Below are 21,155 nucleotides of genomic sequence, written 5' to 3'. Positions count from 1 at the left end.
CTCAGCCTCTCCAGTAGCTGGGATTACAGGAATGCACCACCATGCCCAGCTAATTTTGTATTTTTAGTAAAGACGGGGTTTCTCCATGTTGAGGCTGGTCTCGAATTCCTGACCTCAGGTGATCCACCCACCTCGACCTCCCAAAGTACTGGGATTACAGGCGTGAGCCACCAAGCCCAGCCCCTGATTCTTAATCCTGAAAGACAGGCCAGGCATGGTGGCTCACACCTGTGATCCCAGAACTTTGGGAGGCCAAGGTGGGCGGATTACCTGAGGTCAGGAGTTCAAGATCAGCCTGGTCAAAATAGTGAAAAACTTCTCTACCAAAAATAAAAAAATTTGTCAGGCGTGGTGGCACGTGCCTGTAATCCCAGCTACTCGGGAGTCTGAGGCAGGAGAATTGCTTGAACCTGGGAGGTGAAGGTTGTAGTGAGTTGTGCCACTGCACTCCAGCCTGGGCAACAGAGTGAGAGACTGTCTCAAAAAAGACTAGAACTGCTTTTAAAACAAAGCATTGTAGGGCTATGTGTGGTGGTTCGTGCCTGTAATCCCAACACTTTGGGAGGCCAAGGCCAGCAGATCACTGAGATCAGGCGTTTGAGACCAGTCTGGCCAACATGGTGAAACCCCATCTCGATTAAAAATACAAAAATCAGCAGGGCGTGGTGGCGGGCGCCTGTTGACTCAGCTACTTGGGAGGCTGAGGCTGGAGGATTGCTTGAACCCAGGAGGTGGAGGTTGTGGTGAGCCGAGATCACGCCATTGCACTCCAGCCTGGGCAACAAGAGTGAAACTCCATCTCAAAAAAAAAAAAAAAAAAAAAAAGGAGGTGGGGGCCACAAGGCAACCCATGGTATGTCTTTCTTTTATTTTTCCATTAGGTTTTAAGCACAATCATCTGCAAGTGGGACTTTCCTTTCTGGTTTCAAATCTTGAAGCAACAGAAACTGATCACCCCTATACAGTGCCAAAAAGATTATGGAAACCCTGTCTTGAAATAGCTTGCACTGCAATAATTGCTATAAACAGCACGTTCACTACTAATAACTACTTTATTAGAAGCCTCACAATCAAATCTGTTTACTTAGCCTCTGAAATGCTTTCTTGTTTGAAACATGGTCTCACTCTGTCACCCTGGCTGGAATGCAGCGGTGCAATCTCGACTCACTGCAACTTCCACCTTCCAGGCTTAAGTGATCCTCCCACCTCAGGCTATCGAGTAGCTGGGACTACAGGCACGTGTAACAGTGTGTCCAGATTAAGTTCTGCATTTTTTGTAGAGATGGGATTTGACCATCTTGGCCAAGCTGGACTTAAAACTCCTGGGCTCAAGCGATCCACCTGCCTCGGCCTCCCAAAGTGCTGGGAGTACAGGCGCAAGACACCACATCTGGCCTGAAATGCTTTAAGACTCTAAAATTATCTTGAGTTAGTCTTAGCAATGAAAGACCAAGCAGGTAGATGGTGAAGGGCTAATGGCCCAGTAGGTTTGGCACAAGACTCCATAACCAAAACCTTACACAAGATCATTCAGACAGACAACTTAAAAACCTGCTTGAGAGTTTTACTGACAGAAAAAAAGAAATCTGTGCAGACCCATTCCCTTTGCTACATAGCTGAGGCATTTTATTTTACCATTAATTTAGAAGTGAGAGAAGGGTCAGGTCTCTCCAGCTTTAGTTCTCTTGGAAACATAAGATTGTCCAGTAGACAGCTTGTTAAACCCAAGTCATTCCTAAGGCACCATGTCAAAGATACTTCATACCCCTCCTCCAAAACCAAAGAAAACACACAGAGATTAATACACTACAGAAGGAATAAACATTTTAGATTAGTCTGTGACTACTGACCTGTCTCCTGTTTACACCATCAGAAAAGCTGATACAATAGCTGTTTTCCCGGAAGCTTTATCCTGGCAGTCACAACAGGAAGAGGCCTGTAGAGAACCCCAGGGAGCAGTGCACTCTCATTAGGCTGCAGCACTTAAGGTTTTTAACAGAGGAAAAACCCAATGATTCAGTCTTTGGCATCTCCCACTCCATCTGCATTAATGGCGAACATAGCTTCAGCTTCAGGAAGACAGGGAGAGTCGTAGATTTTGCAGATTCTGGTTTCCCCTCTTCCTTTCCTCAGATACAATCTGACCCAAAGACACAGACCAAAGCACCAATTTATTATAATTAAACAATTCCGTTCCTGACTTTGTAACAGAGCTGAAAATTTTTTAGACATATATTCTTCCTAGAAGGACCCTGGGAATGTTTCTGTACTCTGTTCCTTAGTGCATTTCCAACCTGGCAGAATCCATTTTTGCCCTGGCCCCTCTCAGTGGATTGTCCATATTGAAACAAACATTAAAAAAAGAAAAATTTAGGCCGGGCACAGTGGCTCACGCCTGTAATCCCAGCACTTTGGGAGGCTGAGTTGGGCAGATCACGAGGTCAGGAGATCGAGACCATCCTGGCTAACACGGTGAAACCCCACCTCTACTAAAAATACAAAAAAATTAGCTAGGCGTGGTGGCGGGTGCCTGTAGTCCCAGCTATTCGGGAGGCTGAGGCAGGAGAATGGTGTGAACCCGGGAGGCGGAGCTTGCAGTGAGCCGAGATCGTGCCACTGCACTCCAGCCCGAGTGACACAGCGAGACTCCATCTCAAAAAAAAAGAAAAGAAAAAATTTTTTTTCAAGACAGTGTCCTGCTCTTTTGCCAGGCTGGAGTGCAGTGGTGTGTGATCATAGCTCAATACAGCCTCGAATTCCTATGCTCAACTGATCCTCCTGCCTCAGTCTCCTGGGTAGCTAAGACTACGGGCACACGCCACCACACCAGCTACTTTTTTTTGTAGAGACAGAGGCCTCACTTTGTTGCCCTTACTAGTGTCGAATTCCTGGCCTCAAACCATCCTCTCACCTTGGCCTCCCAAAGTGTTGGGATTACTAGTGTGAGCCACTGTGCCCAGCCCAAACATTTTTTAAATAACAGGGGAGAGGCATATCAATTATTCATATTCATTCTTCCACACTTGTGGGTTTTTAATTCTTTTATGAACTAAAACATCTATACCAACGAGAGCATGTTAATTAGATTAGCAAGAGTTCCTAAGTGTCTATACTACTGTTGTATAAACAGTAGCTTTAACAGGGCTTAAATGAAAATGTTGTATCTTCATGTCTTCACAGTTAACATGACATTCCGAAAAGAAGAACTGATCCCATCAACACCTTACCTGGTTGTTGATGCATGGGCGATGATATTTCCTCCAATAGGTTTTTTGGGATCAGCAGCAAACATCGCTGCTCCATCCACTTGAGCTACCACCTGATTAGTGATTACCACTGCTACACCAAACTGATGGGGAAAGGATAAATGTCAATTTTGTGGCCATAGACACTCCAAAAGCCTTAATGCTGCCACCACTTTCCCCCACAAAGTAACGAATAACTAATGTCTCTCTTCTTCCTAAGAGCTTGATGATCTCAGGCACTGATGTCTTAGCCTCCTAGCAAGGCTCCTGGAATTCACAGCCACTGAAAGTAGGCATTCTCGTCCCTATCCCACAACTTACCTCATCAGCGAGTCGCAGAAGCATCCGCAGAAACCTGGCCAAGTGCATCTGCCTGGCTGAAAGCTCACCTCGACCCGAGTAGTCTGTTCTGTAAAGGGCGGTGGCACTGTCTACAATAAGCAGTGCATACCTACAGGAAACAAGGATTCTCTGAAGCCTATTTCTAGCCTGTGTCAAATTCTGGTCCCTTCCTTACCACCCTAAAATCTCATATTCATAGTTTTTCCTGTATACAGATTTTTTTTTTTTTTTTTTGAGATGGAGTCTAGCTCTGTCGCCCAGGCTGGAGTGCAGTGGGGCATTCTTGGCTCACTGCAAGCTCTGCCTCCCGGGTTCACTCCATTCTCCTGCTTCAGCCTCCGGAGTAGCTGGGACTACAGGCGCCTGCCACCACACCCAGCTAATTTTTTTCTATTTTTTTAGTAGAGACAGGGATTCACCGTGTTAGCCAGGATGTTCTCGATCTCCTGACCTTGTGATCCACCCGCCTTGGCCTCCCAAAGTGCTGGGATTACAGGCGTGAGCCACCGCGCCCGGCCTGTATATAGATGTTTTATTAAAATATTTGCACAGCACTAACATCTGAGGCACCGTTTAACAAGATTTCCAGCAAGTTCAAGTAGATTATGGTTTCATTTTTAATAGTGACTTGACCTAAACTACAAAGCAAGAGTGTCAACACAGGAATTATACTTAAACCTCCTCATTTCTAATTCAAACTACTATCAATCTGGCCAAATAGCCATTACAAGATTCAGGGAAGGACTCTTAAGAACATATTTGGTGTGTTATACTGAACACATACCTAGATTCTACCATCATGGCTGATGCTTGATAAAGGAGCTGGGTCTGGTGGTCTGTGTTGAACGCTCGAGCATATGCTACATTATCCAGGACATCACTGCCAGAGAGACCATACCTATGAGAGAGGAGAGAACATTTTTAGGCTGCACACAGAACTCAGGCAGATGAGCAATTTGTTTCTGACACTTAAATTACCTGAATAGGTAGGGAAGAAGTGGTACTGACAGTAGTTTTAGGACCAAATAATGTATTTCCCTTTCTATTAAGAAGTTCAGGCAAACTATAAGCAGAGAGATGATAGCACCCAACTACTCTGGAGCTCTACCTGGCAAGTCTTCGGGATAAATCAAATCCATTCTTTTTTTTTTTTTCTTTGAGACGGAGTCTTGCTCTATCACCCAGGCTGGAGTGCAGTGGTGTGATCTCATTGCAACCTCCACCTCCTGGGTTCACGCGATTCTCCTGCCTCAGCCTCCAAAGTAGCTGGGATTACAGGCGTGCAGCACCATGCATGGCTAATATTTTTATTTTTAGTAGAGACAGGGTTTCACCATATTGATCAGGCTGGTCTTGACCTCCTGACCTCATAATCCGCCCACCTTGGCCTCCCAAAATACTGGGACTACAGGCGTGAGCCACCACGCCTGACCTAAATCAAACCTATTCTTTGAGGGCCAGGTGCAGTGGCTCACGCCTGTAATCCTAGCACTTTGGGATGCCGAGGCAGGTGGATCACCTGATGTCAGGAGTTGGTGACCAGCCTGGTCAACATGGCAAAACCCCATCTCTACTAAAAATACAAAAATTAGCCGGGCGTGGTGGCAGGCACCTGTAATCCCAGCTACTTGGGAGGCTGAGGCAGAAGAATCGCTTGAACCCGGGAGACAGAAGTTGCAGTGAGTCGAGATCATACCATTGCACACCAGACTGGGCGACAGAGTGAGATTCCATCTCAAAAAAAAAAAAAAAAAAGAGAATGTTTACATAAAACCCAGTGTGCTATGATTATGTTCTAGGTTCACGATTCTGTCATGAGGATAAACAGATGGCATTAGGATACAGTTACACCTTACGATACTGACCAAATAAAACAAGAATGAAGAGATATAAGTTTTCTCTATTTAGATCATGAATGTATGGTGAAAAAAAAGATGTAACAGGTGTAAGTACTTTACTGCACAAGTCTTCTAGTTCTGCCTCAAGAAACACTGATATGGCTGGGCGCAGTGGCTCACACCTGTAATCCCAGCAATTTGGGAGGCTGATGTGGGCAGATCACTTGAGATCAGGAGTTTGAGACCAGCCTAGACTACATGGTGAAACACCATCTCTACTAAAAATACAAAATGTAGCCGGGTTGGTTGCAGGCACCTGTAATCCCTGCTTCTCAGCTACTTGGGAGGCTGAGGAGGAGAATCGCTTGAAACCGGGAGGCAGAGGTTGCAGTGAGCCGAGATCGCGCCACTGCACTCCATCCTGGGTGACAGAGCAAGACTCTGTCTCAAAAACAAACAAACGAACAAAAAAATACACTGATATAATCTACTATCAGAAAGGGAGAAAAGGCTGGGCACGGTGGCTCATGCTTGTAATCCCAGCACTTTGGGAGGCTGAGTGGGGAGGATTGCTTGAGCTCAGGAGTTTGAGACCAGCCTGGGCAACATGGCAAAACCCCGTCTCTATTTATAAAATTAAAAAAAAAATTAAAAATTAAAAAAGAAAGGGAGATTATCTATTTGCTATAAAAACAGAGAAGGTTTACCAGAATAAAGAGTTATCCTAGCTTTTCTCTCAGCGGCACTCACAAAAAAAACTATGGGAACCTCTGTGCTTAGGCTCCAGAAGCAGGACATGGAATTCCCACAGCTTGGGACAAGTTGGCTGGAAATACCATCCTCTTTTTTTTTTTTTTTTTTTGAGACGGAGTCTCACTCTGTCGCCCAGGCTGGAGTGCAGTGGCACGATCTCGGCTCACTGCAAGCTCCGCCTCCCAGGTTCACGCCATTCTCCTGCCTCAGCCTCCCGAGTAGCTGGGACTACAGGCACCCGCTATCACGCCTGGCTAATTTTTTTATTTTTAGTAGAGACGGGGTTTCACCATGTTAGCCAGGATGGTCTCGATCTCCTGACCTTGTGATCCACCCGCCTCGGCCTCCCAAAGTGCTGGGATTACAGGCATGAGCCACCGCGCCCGGCCATAGCATCCTCTTTCATAGTGTTTCTTGAACTTCCTTAAAGATAATAACCTGGAACACCCGTTAGAAAACAAATTCCTGGGCAGGCTGTGGTGACTCATGCCTGTAATCTCAGCACCTTGGGAGGCCAAGGCAGGCGGATCACTTGAGGTCAGGAGTTCGAGACTAGCCTTGCCAACAAGGCGAAAACCCGTCTCTACTTAAAAAATACAAAAATTAGATGGGTGTGGCGGTGCACGCCTGTAATCCCAGGTACTTGGGAGGCTGAGGCAGGAGAATCGCTTGAACCCGAGAGGCGGAGGTTGCAGTGAGCCAATATCACACCACTGTACTCCAGCCTGGCAGACAAGAGTGAAACTCCATCTCAAAAAAAAAAAAATTCCTGGGCCTAACCCAGACTCAATGAATTACAATTATCAGGGAAGAGCCTGGTAATTTGTATATTTAACAAATACCTCAGGTTATTCTTAACATATAAGTTTGAAAAACTAAGCTCATCTCAAAGGAGTTCTGTCATTCTTTCACAGTACTTCAGACTTTCAAGAAAGGCTAGCAATTGTGGTCATGGTTTTCAAACTTTAGCAAGCATCAGATTACCTGGAGAGCTTGCATTTTTTTTGTTGTTTTGTTTGTTTTTTTGAGATGGAGTCTCACTCTCTCGCCCAGTCTGGAGTACAGTGGCACGATCTTGGCTCACTGCAACCTCCGCCTCCTGGGTTCAAGTGATTCTCCTGCCTCAGCCTCCCAAGTAGCTGGGATTACAGGTGCCCGCTAACATGCCCAGCTAGTTTTTGTATTTTTAGTAGAGCAGGGTTTCACCATGTTGCCAGGCTGGTCTCAAACTCCTGACCTTAGGTGATCCACTCCCTTGGCCTCCCAAAGTGTTGGGATTATAGGCGTGAGCCACCGTGCCTGGCCCTAGAGAGCTTGTTAAAACAGGTTGCTAGCCCGAGTATCTGATTGTTTCTGATTCAGTAGATCTGAAGTCCCATCAGACAATTTGCATTTCTAACAAGTTCTCAAGTAATGGTAATGCTGCTGTTCTGGGGACCATGTTCTGGGAACCCCAGAGCTACAGTAACATGAATGTGGGCTAATATTCTTCAACAGGGCACGGCAAAAATTAATCAGTAAGGGCTCTTTTGTTGTGAATGAAAGAGGGCTATTTTTATTAGCTTAAGGAGGCCTTGTGACATTCTCAGAAATATAATTCAATTATAAAATTTTTTCTTGATAAAGAGACCTGATTAAAACAAATTAATGAAATTTCTATGTAAACATATTTTTCAGCGAGGCACAGTCACTTATGCCTGCCTGTAATCTCAGCACTTTGGGAGGCCGAGGAGGGAGAATCACTCTAGGCCAAGAGTTTGAGACCAGCCTGGGCAACACAGCGAGACCTCATCTCTACAAAAATAAGAAATAGGCCAGGCACGGTGGCTCACGCCTATAATCCCAGCACTTTGGGAGGCCAAGGCGGGCGGATCACAAGGTCAGGAGATCGAGACAATCCTGGCTAATACAGTGAAACTTCGTCTCTACTAAAAAATACAAAAAAATTAGCCGGGTGTGGTGGTGGAAGCCTGTAGTCCCAGCTACTTGGGAGGTTGAGGCAGGAGAATGGCGTGAACCCGGGAGGTGGAGCTTGCGTGAGCCAAGATCGCGCCACAGCACTCCAGCCTGGGCAACAGAGCGAGACTCTGTCTCAAAAAAAAAAAAAAAAAAAAAAAAAAAGAAATAAAAAAATTAGCTGGGCTTGGTGGTGTGTGCCTGTAATCCCAGCTACACTGAGGAGGGGGGACTGCTTGAGCCCTGGAGTTAGAAGCTGCAGTGAGCTATGATTGCACCATTGCATTCTAGTGGGGGCAGAGTGAGACCCGTCTCTAAAAAAACAAACAAACAAAAATTTTTTGTCAGCAAAATATTCATTAACAAATCCTGAATGCATTGCTCTACTGCTTGGGCATCCAGTAGGTGACCAAATCAAAGTTCTTGTCCTCATAGCCTATATTCTACTAGGTCATCTATCCTATCTGAATACTTATTTATGTTACAAGAGAATGTTTTAGTGACTCTGTCCAAAAGCTAATCCTTAAACTACTAAAACAGTATACTTAAAAGTATGAATGCTGTACAGGATTGCCAAAACAATTTTGAGAGGGAAGACACAAGTATATACATCCTCAGAAAACTAAGATCAGACTGCAAAAGAGTCATTCCTTTTCCTTCATAGGAATTTTGTAGGCAGAGACAAAAAGCTGCAATTACCATTCCAACCTAATTTTATGCTTCGGTGGTATACATTCAATAGGTTGCAGTTCTCAAATTATAAGCTGGGAAAGATAATTCGATTATAAAATGAGAGAGAATATTCTCCTCATTTAGGCAGGTTCCAACTTGAGTCTGACATCTCAGCAGACAAATTGTTTTATCACTGGGTTTCCATAAAATGTGTGGCAGGGACTAAATTACCACATTTGACCCTAGACAAAGGAAAAGAAGTAAAACAATTTTGAGGATGTATTTAAAAACTTTATTTGATATAGAAACTTACAAACTCTTCATGAGCTTTACTCAGGTATAATTAACATACCTCAAAAATGACCTGCTGTAAGTATAAAATTCATTGAGAGCTTTAGTGAATTTGCAGAGTTGTATAACCATGAACACAATCCAATTTTAGAACATTTTCATCACCCCTAAAAAATCTCTCAACTTCATTCACAGTTATTCCTCATTCCTATCGCCACTAACCACAATTCTTCTATCCCTTAGATTATCCCCTACTGGAAATTTCATATAAATGGAATCATACATTATGTGGTCTTTTGTGTTTAACTTCTATCATTTAGCATATTTGAAACCTCATCCATGTTGTTAACACGTATCAGTACTTAAGTTCTTTTTTATTGCTGAAGAGTATCCCATTGTACGGAGAAAACAAATTTTGTTTATTCATTTACCAGCTGATGGACATTTTGGGCTATTATAATGATACTATAAACATTATCATGCAAGTCTTTGTATAGACATGTTTTTATTTCTCTTGGGGTATATAACTAGAGTGAAATTGCTGCATCATATGGTGAATTTATATTTAACTTTTTAAGAAGCCACCTATTTTGCAAAGAGACCACCATTGTATATTTTCACCAGCAGTATATGAGGGTTCCAGTTTCTCTACATCCTCCCAGTATTTGTTACCATCTTTTTTATTATAGCCTTCATAGTGGGTGTGAAGTGGTAGCTCACCATGGTTTCAATTTGCATTTTCCTGATGACTAATGATGTTGAGCATCTTTTTATGTGCTCATCAACCATTTGTATATCCTCTTTGGAGAGATGTCTATTCAAATCCTTTGCCCATTTAAACAACTGAGTTATCTTTTTATTGTTGGGTTATAATAGTTCTTCATATATTCTGGATACTAGACATTTATCAGATACGTGATTTGCAAATATTTTCTCACATTCTTTGGGTTATCTTTTCACTTGCTTCATAGTGTCCTTTGAAGCACAAAAGTTTTTAATTTTGATGAAGTGAAAACTAACTGTATTATCAATTTATTCTTTCATGGACTGTGTGTTTGGTGTTGTAGCTAATAAATCTTTGCCTACCCCAAGGTCACTAAGATTTTCTCCCATGTTCTCTCTGAAAAATTATAGTTAGGCTCTTATTTAGGACTATCACCCTTCTAAAAACAGTATAGTAAAACGTACACATATAACATTAAATTGAGCATTTTAGCTATTTTAAAGTATACAGTTCAGGTACATTAAGGACATTGCTGAATGTAAATAGTGAAAGTGGGCATCCTTGCCTTGTTACTGACTTTAGGGGGAAAAGCATTCAGAATTTCACAGTGTAGTGTAGTCAGTGGCTGGAGTCAGAATTTCACCATTAAGGCCGGGTGCAGTGGCTCACACCTGTAATCCCAGCACTTTTGGGAGGCCAAGGCAGGCAGATCACTTGAGGTCAGAAGTTTGAGACCAGCCTGGCCAACATGGAGAAACCCTGTCTCTTCTAAAAATACAAAAATTAGCCAGGCTAATTTTTGGCTGAGGCAGGAGAGTCACTTGAACCCAAGAGGTGGAAGTTGCAGTGAGCCGAAATAGCACCACTGCATTCCAGCCTGGGTAACAGAGCACCATTTAGTATGATGCTACCTGTAGGTTTTTCACAGATGCCCTTTAGCAGGGCCTCTGATACATGTTATATTCATTATTGAGAGTGAGATATTGAAGCCTATATCCATTAATGAAAATGAAAAACTGGTCCCTTACTATTATTGATGAGTTGTCTATTTTCCCCTTTAATTCAGTTTTTGTTTCATGTTATTTTGGGGCTTTGTTGTTAGGTGTGTGTGTATCTTTACAACTGTTATATCTTCCTGACAAACTGACCTTTTAATTATAAAATGTTCCTCTTTGTATATAATGTGTTTGTCTTTTTTTTTTTTGAGACGGATTCTTGCTCTGTCGCCCAGGCTGGAGTGCAGTGGCGCGATCTCGGCTCACTGCAAGCTCCGCCTCCCGGGTTCAGGCCATTCTCCTGCCTCAGCCTCCCGAGTAGCTGGGACTACAGGCACCCGCCAACACACCCGGCTAACTTTTTGTATTTTTAGTAGAGACAAGGTTTCACTGTGTTAGCCAGGATGGTTTCGATCTCCTGACCTCGTGATCCACCCGCTTCAGCCTCCCAAAGTGTTGGGATTACAGGCGTGAGCCACAGCGCCCAGCCAATGTGTCTGTCTTAAAGTGTACTTTGTCTGATATTAGTATAGCCATGCAGTGTCTCTTATGGTTACTATTTGCATGCAATATCTTTCTCCATTCTTTTACTTTCTAAAGGGTTTCTCTGGAAGAAAACATATAGTTGGATTTTTTTTTTTTTAATTCAGTCTGACAGCAACTCTAAAGAATGCCTTTTTCTGGCCGGGTGTGGTGGCTCACACCTGTAATCCCAGCACTTTGGGAAGTCAAGGCAGGTGGATCACCTGAGGTCAGGAGTCTGAGACCAGCCTGGCCAATATGGTGAAACCCCATCCCTACTAAAAATACAAAAAATTAGCTGGGTGTGGTGGTGTGCGCCTGTAATCCCAGCTACTAGGAAGGCTGAGGTGGGAGAGTTGCTTGAACCCGGGAGGCAGAGGTTGCAGTGACCTGAGATCACGCCACTGCACTCTAGCCTGGGTGACAAGAGCGAGACTCCATCTGAAGAAAAAAAAAAAAAAAAAAGAATGCCTTTTTCTACTAAGGAAGTCATTCTTTTGAACCACACATACAACTTTGGGACGTGGGGTTATAGAAGAGACATTCTTCGGCCAAACTAACCCTGGCAATCACTACATTGATAAGTGTAGCCATAGTCTCTCATATCTAAACCAGTAACCTACCTCTCAGCCACTGCCAGCAGCCGTTCTGGCCTAAAGGTACCCTCGGTGTCAATGTACATGGCCTTTCCTTCACCTCCACCCCGGTCAATGGGAAGCTATAGAGAACAAAAACAACAGTAGAAATGAACATTGTATTTCTGATACAGCTGACCAAGCTCCTCATGACATCTTTATAATTCCTCCAAAGCAAAGGGAAAAAAACATTTAAAAATGACAGTGGTAGGAAGGAGGCATTCCCTTCTGATATTAATAGAAATACAGCTAGAAAAATATGTAAAGCTGATTGTGTCTCAGTACATACAGCTAGTCCTGTCAGAACTGGACTGCTTAGAAATATAGCCCAAAGTAGGTAATAAAATTCTTTTCTTCTTCTTTTTTTTCTTGCGATAGTCTCACTCTGTTGCCCAGGCTGGAGTGCAGTGGCATTATCTCGGTTCACTGCAACCTCCACCTCCTAGGTTCAAGCAACTCTCCTGCCTCAGCCTCCTGAGTTGTTGAGATTAAAGGTGCATGCCACCACGCCCAGCTAATTTTTGTATTTTTAGTAGAAACAGAGTTTCACCAAGTTGGCTAGGCTGGTCTTGAACTCCTGACCTCAGGTGATCTGCCTGCCTTGGCCTCCCAAAGTGTTGGGATTATAGGCACGAGCCACTGCACCTGGCCTTTTTTTGTTTTGGAGACAGGGTCTCACTCTGCCGCCCAGGCTGGAGTGCAGTGGTGCAATCTTGGCTCACTGCAACCTCTGCCTTCCAGGCTCTGGAGATCCTCCCATCTCACCTCCCAAATAGCTGAGACCATGGGTGTGCACCACCACACCCGATTAAATTTTTTTGTAGATAGGGTTTTGCCACATTGCCCAGGCTGGTCTTGAACTCCTGGACTCAAGTGATCTGCCCGCCTCGGCCTCTTAAAGTGCTGGGATTACAGGCGTGAGCCACCACACCTGGCCAGTAATAAAATTCTAGAACTGCATACCAACACAAGACTGATCAATTCAAAAGTACAGAAACTTGGAAGACCATTTACCTTAGTTTTAATCAATAATGGGCCATGATCCAAAGCCCAGTTAATTTTAGCATGTCTATATCAAACTTATACTTCACTTTATTGAGCAGTTCATTCTTTAGGGGTACTAAAGGGACTAGTCAATGCCCTCGGAGTGTCTATAGCAAATTTCGAGTGTGAGCAAGAAAGAAGAAAAAAACATATTTACTCCAATAGTATAAACAAGATGTTTAAAATGAACAATTGGAGAAAACAGAAAAATAAGTAGAAAGAATTTTAAAGAGAAAACAAAAAGGAAAGAAAAGAGAAGTAAATGAAATGCCATGAAAACTGTCTTATGAGCCACTCAAGGAAATCTCTGCTTTAGACTACCCATTCCATACCAGATACCTTTGAATTTTTCTATAAAGTTTAAGTGAATGACGCTAAAGGGTAATTTCTACTCTAGAAATCTACTTTGGAGTCATAATTCCCATTTAAATTATGAGGAAAATCCTTTAGAACATTTTATGTTAAAGGCCTAGGAGAACCAAATTTTTTCTTTCTTTTTTTTCTGAGACGGAGTTTCGCTCTTGTTGCCCAGGCTGGACATGATCTTGCCTCACCACAACCTCTGCCTCCCGGGTTCAAGGGATTCTCCTCCCTCAGCCTCCCAAGTAGCTGGGATTTCAGGCATGCACCACCACGCCCGGCTAATTTTGCATTTTTTAGTAAAGATGGGGTTTCTCCACGTTGGTCAGGCTGGTCTTGAACTCCTGACCTAAGGTGATTCACCCACCCTGGCCTCCCAAAGTGCTGGGAGGCATGAGCCACTGCACCCAGCCCAAATTTTCTTTCTTATCTTTGAGAATTGTTTTTTGAAATTACAAAACAACTATATGCTTATATTAAAAATCCAAACAATATAAAAGTAGAGGGCCAGAGGCCAGGCGCAGTGGCTAACGCCTGTAATCCCAGCACTTTGGGAGGCCGAGGCGGGTGGATCACCTGAGGTCAGGAGACCGAGACCATCCTGGCTAACATGGTAAAACCTTGTCTCTACTAAAAATACAAAAAATTAGCCGGGCGTGGTGGCAGCCACCTGTAGTCCCAACTACTTGGGAGGCTGAGGCAGGAGAATGGCGTGAACCCGGGAGGCAGAGCTTGCAGTGAGCCGAGATCGTGCCACTACACTCCAGCCTGGGTGACAGAGCGAGATTCCATCTCAAAAAAAAAAAAAAAAAAGTAGAGAGGCCAGGCGTGGGGGCTCACACCTGTAATCCCAGCGAGTGGATCACCTGAGGTCAGGAGTTCGAGACCAGCCTGGCCAAAATGGTGAAACCCTGTCTCTACTAAAAATACAAAAATTAGTGGGGCGTGGTGGTGCACACCTGTAATCCCAGCTACTCGGGAGGCTGGGGCACAAGAATCACTTGAACCTGGGAGGCGGAGGGTGCAGTGAGCGATATCATGCCACTGCACTCCAGCTTGGGTAACAGAGTGAGACTTTGTCTAAAAAAAAAAAAGAGGAAGTGGCGGAGTAAAAACTGAAAGCTCTTCACCACTCTCCATCTCCCAGAAATAATTTCCCAGATTATTTTCTATGCATTTTCATATACTTCTTTAAGTGGTTCTTCCACTTACTATGTGACTGAGAATATTGTTTCCTTTTCTGTAAAATGTAAATAAAACCGACCTTATGGGATTGTTTTAAAAACTAAATAAAATAATTCATGTAAAGCGTTTAGCACAGTACACTCTGAAGACATGATTTTCCCAACCTTTAGGGCACTGACTTTAGTGTATACAGTTACGGAAGGCTTTGTTAATTTGGAAGGGAAAAATTACATTACTATTTGGCAGATAAAATCTCTCACATCATGGGAATCCATGGAAGGAGCAAAGGACACATATACAACAAAAGAGGGTCATGCCTAAAGAAAGACTTGGAACCAGTGGCCAAGAGGACAGAGAGCAGAATCTGCCTCAGTTTCTTGGAGAGGAGGAAATATTAACACTCTGGGGACTAAGTCCCCAGGAAGTAAGATAAATGAAGTTCTCCTTTCTCCTACCTCCAGGTAATATTAAGTGCTAACATGACAGGGGATTCTTTTCCAATTGAATAGACTTCCTTGGCAAAGGAAAGGCCACAGATGATTGGGAATAGGTAGGGAGACTGACAACAGGATAGTGGACAAGCTCCCAGGGTAAGATCATGGGGATGGATTGCATGCTCTGTTCTCCAGCTTATTTGGCCCTTTCCACCTTGCCCTCCCAGTGCCAACATAGCCATCTTCTGTTACTGGATTGGGATACCATCAGGTTAGCTCTTCTTAATAACTGCTTAGGACCATAATTTAACACTTCTCATTTTATAGTGATGCAGTATGTTTCTAACTTTTACCATTTTAATGATGCTTTGGTATAAATTATTTGTACATTTATCTTTGCATATATGTGAAATGTTCTGTAAGACAAATTTTCTGTCAAAGGGTATGTGATTTTTTTGTTTTGTGGTTTTTTGGTTTTTGGTTTTTTTTTGAGACAGAATCTTACTCTGTTGCCCAGGCTGGAGTGCAGTGGCACGATCTCGGCTCACTGCAACCTCCACTTCCCAGGTTCAAGCAATTCTCTGCCTCAGCCTCCCAAGTAGCTGGGATTACAGGCGCCCACCCACACGTCTGGCTAATTTTTGTATTTTTAGTAGAGACGGGGTTGCACCATCTTGGCCAGGCTGTTCTTGAACTCCTGACCTTGTGATCCATCCGCCTCAGCCTCCCAAAGTGCTGGGATTACAGGCGTAAGCCACCATGCCCGCCTGGGCATGTGCTTTTAAAATTGGTACTTATGTTAAATTGTCTTCTCAGAACTGTTTTTATTTTTTAATTGAAATGGGATCTCGCCATATTCCCCAGTTTTGTCTGGAACTCCTGGGTTCAAGCAATCCTCCGGCCTTAGCCTCCCAAAGTGCTGGAATTACAAGCATGAGCCACCATGCCCGGCCCAGAATTTTAAAACTACTGCAGTACTTTGAACAAGCATGGGCTAATTCATTTTGTAACCTAACTGTAGCTCTCAACTTTATGACTTTTCTATTAGAGAGAGATCTAACATATAATGGGGTTTTACTTCATTAAATTGAGAAAACAAATGAGAGTAGATAATATTTAGATTTAAGTAATAATCTAACATCCTCTCTATATCCCTGGTTCCAGCTCTTAGGCTGATGAAATGTAATCTTTTCTATTATTAATTAATTAGCATTCTTTTTCTTTAAAAAAAAGTCAACGATCTATATAGTTGTTCAGCCATCTGTAAATGTTATTTTAACAGGCTATGTTTACTTGAGAATTTTGCTTTAGTTTATTGTTGACAGACATTATCTGACTACTTAAACATTCTCAGATTAGGATTCTATTTGTACAACTTCGGAGTGTCAGCATGCTATGCTGAGTTGCCATGGCAACTATAGATATTATGTACTGTAGTCTAAATACTTATTCTACATAAGTCCCTGTCAAAACATGGGAAAACATTTCTATTTAAAAAGGTCACATATCATGTCAAATGACGGATGTAAGAGTGACATTTTAAACAGCCCTAATTCCCTTTAGCTATCAAATTTCTAATGGAGCTCACGCAATAGCTATAGCTTCTATAACTTACTCTTCCTCTTCTCAATATTTCCTCCCTTATTATCATAAAAGGTCTCCTAAGCATCCTCCTCCACCCCTCCCCCTCAGCTCTTTCTTCCTAATGATTATGAGGATCTGGGTGCAGAGGCATTCACCTGTAATCCCAGCTATGTGGGAGGCTGAGGTTGGAGGATTGCTTGCGCTCAGGAGTTCAAGAACAGCCGGGGCAACATAGTGAGACCCAATCTTAAAAAAAAAAAAAAAAGAAAAGAAAAAGAATTTATTTCTGAGGAGAGTTAACAATGGATTAGGTCTACTCGATACTGACATGCTAGCTTGGCTGTCTCATAAGACATATGGTAGCCAGCCAGGCGCGGTGGCTCACACCTGTAATCCCAGCATTTTCAGAGACCAAGGTGGGCGGATCACAAGGTCAGGAGATTGAGACCATCCTGGCTAATACGGTGAAACCCCGTCTCTACTAAAAATACAAAAAATTAGCCAGGCGTGGTGGCGGGCGCCTGTAGTCCCAGCTACTCGGGAGGCTGAGGCAGGAAAATGGTGTGAACCCAGGAGGCGGAGCTTGCAGTGAGCAGAGATGGCACCACTGCACTCCAGCCCGGGCGACAGAATGAGACTCCGCCTCAAAAAAAAAAAAAAGGGTAACATTTTGGTCTGCAAAGAAAATATCAGTGGAGCAATGAAGAAACAATTAAAATGACAACAAAAAGCCGGACATGGTGGCTCACACCTGTAATCCCAGCACTTTGGGAGGCTGAGGCGGGTGGATCACCTGAGGTCAGGAGTTCAAGACCAGCCTGGCCAACATAGCGAGACCTTGTCTCTAGTAAAAATACAAAAAATTAGCTGTGTGTGGTGGCAGGCACCTGTAATCCCAGTTTGGGAGGCTGAGGCTGGAGAACTGCTTGAACCCAGGAGGTGGAGGTTGCAGTGAGCCAAGATTGCACCACTGCACTCCTGCCTAGGCAACAGAGACTCCGTCTCAAATAAAAAAAAAAAAAAAAAAAAAGGAAAATAAGAAAAATGGTAGGCTATCAAGCTAGGTTACTTGATGTTAAATTTAAATAAACTTGGGCCAGGCACGGTGGCTCACGCCTGTAATCCCAGCACTTTGGGAGGCCAAGGCGGGCAGATTAACTTGAGGTCAGGAGTTTGAGACCAGCCTGGCCAACATGGTGAAACCTCGTCTCTACTAAAAATACAAAAATTAGCTGGACGTGGTGGCCATCATGCCTGTAATCCCAGCTATTCGGGAGGCTGAGGCAGGAGAATGGCTTCAACCTGGGAGGCAGAGGTTGCAGCAAGCCAAGATCACACCACTGCACTCCAGCCTGGGCAACAGAGCAAGACTCTTTCTCAAAAAAAAAAAAAAAAAAAAAAAAAAAAGAAAAGAAAAAAAAACTCAACAGAGTTGAGTCCCGAGGATAGAAAAACACTAGGAAGCCTCTTCTGTAACACTGTAACACTGATATAAGGCAGATTTTGTTTCAGTTGTTTTGATCTCCAACAGTAAGTTGTGTCCATGGCAGAAGTGGGTATAATCTATCTAGATTAAAATAATGCCATGTTCTTCAAAATAACTAAAATTATAATAAAGCTTCAAAAGATTATAACAGAAGAGTTGGTCCATGGGCATGGGCCAGGTTCAAGGATACTTTGTGGACTGGCCACTCATGCAGCACATCCTTAAAGCCAGAGAACATTAAGACTCACTTAGACAAGGAAAAACGGCTCCCCATTACACTGCCTGAAGTTACAGAAAAGATGAAAGTTTGTTAGCTTTCTCTTCTATATCCTACTCCCTCCCTTTCTCATGGATCTTTCATTTCCAGATTCCATTTTTACTTCTCTGTGTGACTTAGTTCCACATCTCTCAATACAGCTAGAAATTTTCACTCGGGGTTTGTCACCTCAAACCTGTCATCTCTAAACCTGTACTCATGTTTCCAACAAAACTGTCTTCCCCTCTCAAACACTTTTTAGGTTTACTAAGTTACTGTAATACATTGTTGGGCTGAGGTGTATTTTTTATTGTCAGTCATCAAGCGCTGCCCTTTACAACATCTTTTCCCTACGTCTCTTTATTGTCACTATCTTAGTTTCCTGACCAGCTAATGCTTACTCTTCACAAAATCAAGTTTAAACTTCTTAACCTTCTGAAATAGGATCTTAATTTTTTTTTTTGAGACGGAGACAAAATCTTGCTCTGTTGCCCAGGCTGGAGAGCAGTGGTACAATCTTGGCTCATGGCAACCTTGGCCTCCTGGGTTCAAGCGATTCTCCCGCCTCCACCTCCCAAGTAGCTGCCACTACAGGCACAGCCCACCACGTCTGGCTAATTTTTATATTATTTGTAGAGATAGGGTCTTGCCATGTTGCCCAGGCTGGTCTCAAACTCCTGAGCTCAAGCGATCCACCCACCGTGGCCTCCCAAAGTGCTGGGATTACAGGTGTGAGCTATCATGCCCAGTTTGATGTATCTTTTTAAGGGTCATCTCCTACAACTTTTCTACACAAACTCTAAACCAGTTAAAGGACCTTGCTTATTTATTGTCTTTTCCTTCTAACTTATGCCTTCCCATCCTCTGTTCATCCCATTAAATGCTACAGTTAAATGCTTTTAATTTCCTTCCTTCCCAAATTTAGCATTCTTCAGAAGTCTGGTCCAAAATCTTTTCTCCATAAACTATTCCATGATCACTCTAGGGTGAAATTACCCCTTTCTATTCCTTAAACAGCTAACCCATTTCCTCTATGACATTCATTTTATATATCAGGCATGTTTGTGGACATCTATTATCTCCACTCATTCAAGCATTTATTGTTTACTGAGAGCCAAACACTGCCTTAGGCACTAGCAATACAGCAGAAAACATGCAATGGCACGATCCCAGTCACTGGCGCCTTGACCTCTTGGGCTCAAGAGATTCTACCACCTCAGCCTCCTGAGTAGCTAGGACCACAGGTACACATCATCATGCTGGGCTAATATTTTTAATTGTTTGTTTTTGTTTGTTTGTTTTTAGAAATGGCATCTCAGAAACAGGGTCTCACTATGTTGCCCAGGCTGGTCTCAAATTCCTGGTCTCAAGCAATCCTCCCACTTTGGCTTCCCAAAGTACTGGGATTACAGGCATGAACCACCATGCTGGCCTCTTATGAAGTTTTAAGAACATCATCTCTGAAGTCTGGTTTGAGTCCAGTATTTGCTACTTAAATACAATGTATTGGGCAATTATTTAACCCACTGTGTCTATTTCCAAATCTTCCCACCAATAGGAGCATAAGTAAAGGAAAAAGAAACTGAAGGGGTCCAGGGAAGGTTTTTTCCTAATGGAGGAGACACTAGACATATTTGTATACTGATGAGGATAATCTCATAGAGAGGTACAAGACAAAATGGAAGGAGTAGAGTCCTTGAGAAGGTGGCAGGAGATGGTAACCAAATCATATTGATAGAATGGGCCTTTGAGAAGAAAAGGGACACTTTCTCAATTGTAACCTGAGATAAGAAAAGATGGGCACAGATGTAGATTTGATGCAAAGAGCAGGTTAGGTTTTTGGCTAAGAATGAGAGTTGAAGAGGAGCATAAAGTTCTGATAACAGAAGACGAAGTATGAGATATGAGATGCCTGTCTAACTCAGTGGGAAAGTACACCTAAATGGAGAAAGTAGACTTGCCAAGAAGTTTTGAATGTTAATCTAAAGTTTTGTCATCTTGAATTTTTTTCCTTTTTTCGTTCTTTTTTTTTGAGACAGAGTCTCGCTTCTTTGACCAGGCTGGAATGCAATGGTGCGATCTCAGCTCCCTGCAACCTCTGCCCCCCGGGTTCAAGCAATTCTCCTGCCTCAGTCTCCCAAGTAACTGAGATTACAGGCACGTGCCAACACGCCCAGCTAATTTTTGTATTTTTAGTAGAGACAGGGTTTCACCATGTTGGCCAGGCTGGTCTTGAACTCCTGATCTTTTTTTTTCTTCTTCCTTTTTTTTTTTTTTTTTTTGAGACAGAGTCTCGCTCTGTCGCCCAGGCTGGAGTGCAGTGGTGCAGTCTCGGCTCACTGCAAGCTGCGCCTCCCGGGTTCACGCCATTCTCCTGCCTCAGCCTCCCAAGTAGCTGGGACTACAGGCAGCCGCCACCACGCCCAACTAATTTTTTGTATTTTTAGTAGAGATGGGGTTTCACTGTGTTAGCCAGGATGGTCTCAATCTCCTGACCTTGTGATCCGCCCACCTCGGCCTCCCAAAGTGCTGGGATTACAGGCGTGAGTCACCGCGCCCAGCCGAACTCTTGATCTCAAGTGATCCGCCCGCCTCGGCCTCCCAAAGTACTGGGATTACAGGCGTGAGCCACCGTGCCTGGCCTGTCATCTTGAATTTAAAGTGAAGTCAGTCAGCTGTATGATACGATTTTTCTCCAGTATAATCAGCTATTTGGGTACAGACACTGAGAAGATAGATGAGTTTCATCTAAGGTTGGCATCTCTTCAAGTGGGTATGTAAACTGAGGCTATCTGCAAGAGAATTACTTTAATGATGAATCATAAAATCTAGA

General features: G+C 43.4%; 1 protein-coding gene across 7 annotated transcripts in view; it reads right to left on the bottom strand.

The window, feature by feature from the left end:
- Positions 1-1,033: 1,033 nt before the first annotated feature.
- The window catches only part of RAD51 (RAD51 recombinase), a 34,704-nt gene continuing 14,582 nt past the window's right edge, over positions 1,034-21,155 (bottom strand). For 4 of the 7 annotated variants that reach the window (XM_003826585.7, XM_055098641.2, XM_055098642.2 and 1 more), the window contains 5 exons: positions 11,962-12,056; positions 4,372-4,485; positions 3,567-3,696; positions 3,228-3,349; positions 1,546-2,140 (listed from right to left, as the gene is read on the bottom strand). In XM_003826585.7, the coding sequence (XP_003826633.1) occupies positions 2,017-2,140; positions 3,228-3,349; positions 3,567-3,696; positions 4,372-4,485; positions 11,962-12,056 (585 nt within the window). In that variant the 3' untranslated portion in view covers positions 1,546-2,016. Of the gene's footprint in view, positions 2,141-3,227; positions 3,350-3,566; positions 3,697-4,371; positions 4,486-11,961; positions 12,057-21,155 lie in introns of all 7 variants that reach the window. The other 3 variants (XM_003826586.7, XM_055098643.2, XM_063596554.1) reach the window with 1 other exon arrangement.

The sequence above is a fragment of the Pan paniscus genome, chromosome 16, assembly GCF_029289425.2.
Source record: "Pan paniscus chromosome 16, NHGRI_mPanPan1-v2.0_pri, whole genome shotgun sequence".
Taxonomy (NCBI): domain Eukaryota; kingdom Metazoa; phylum Chordata; class Mammalia; order Primates; family Hominidae; genus Pan; species Pan paniscus.
This window is presented reverse-complemented; position numbering and strand designations above follow the sequence as displayed.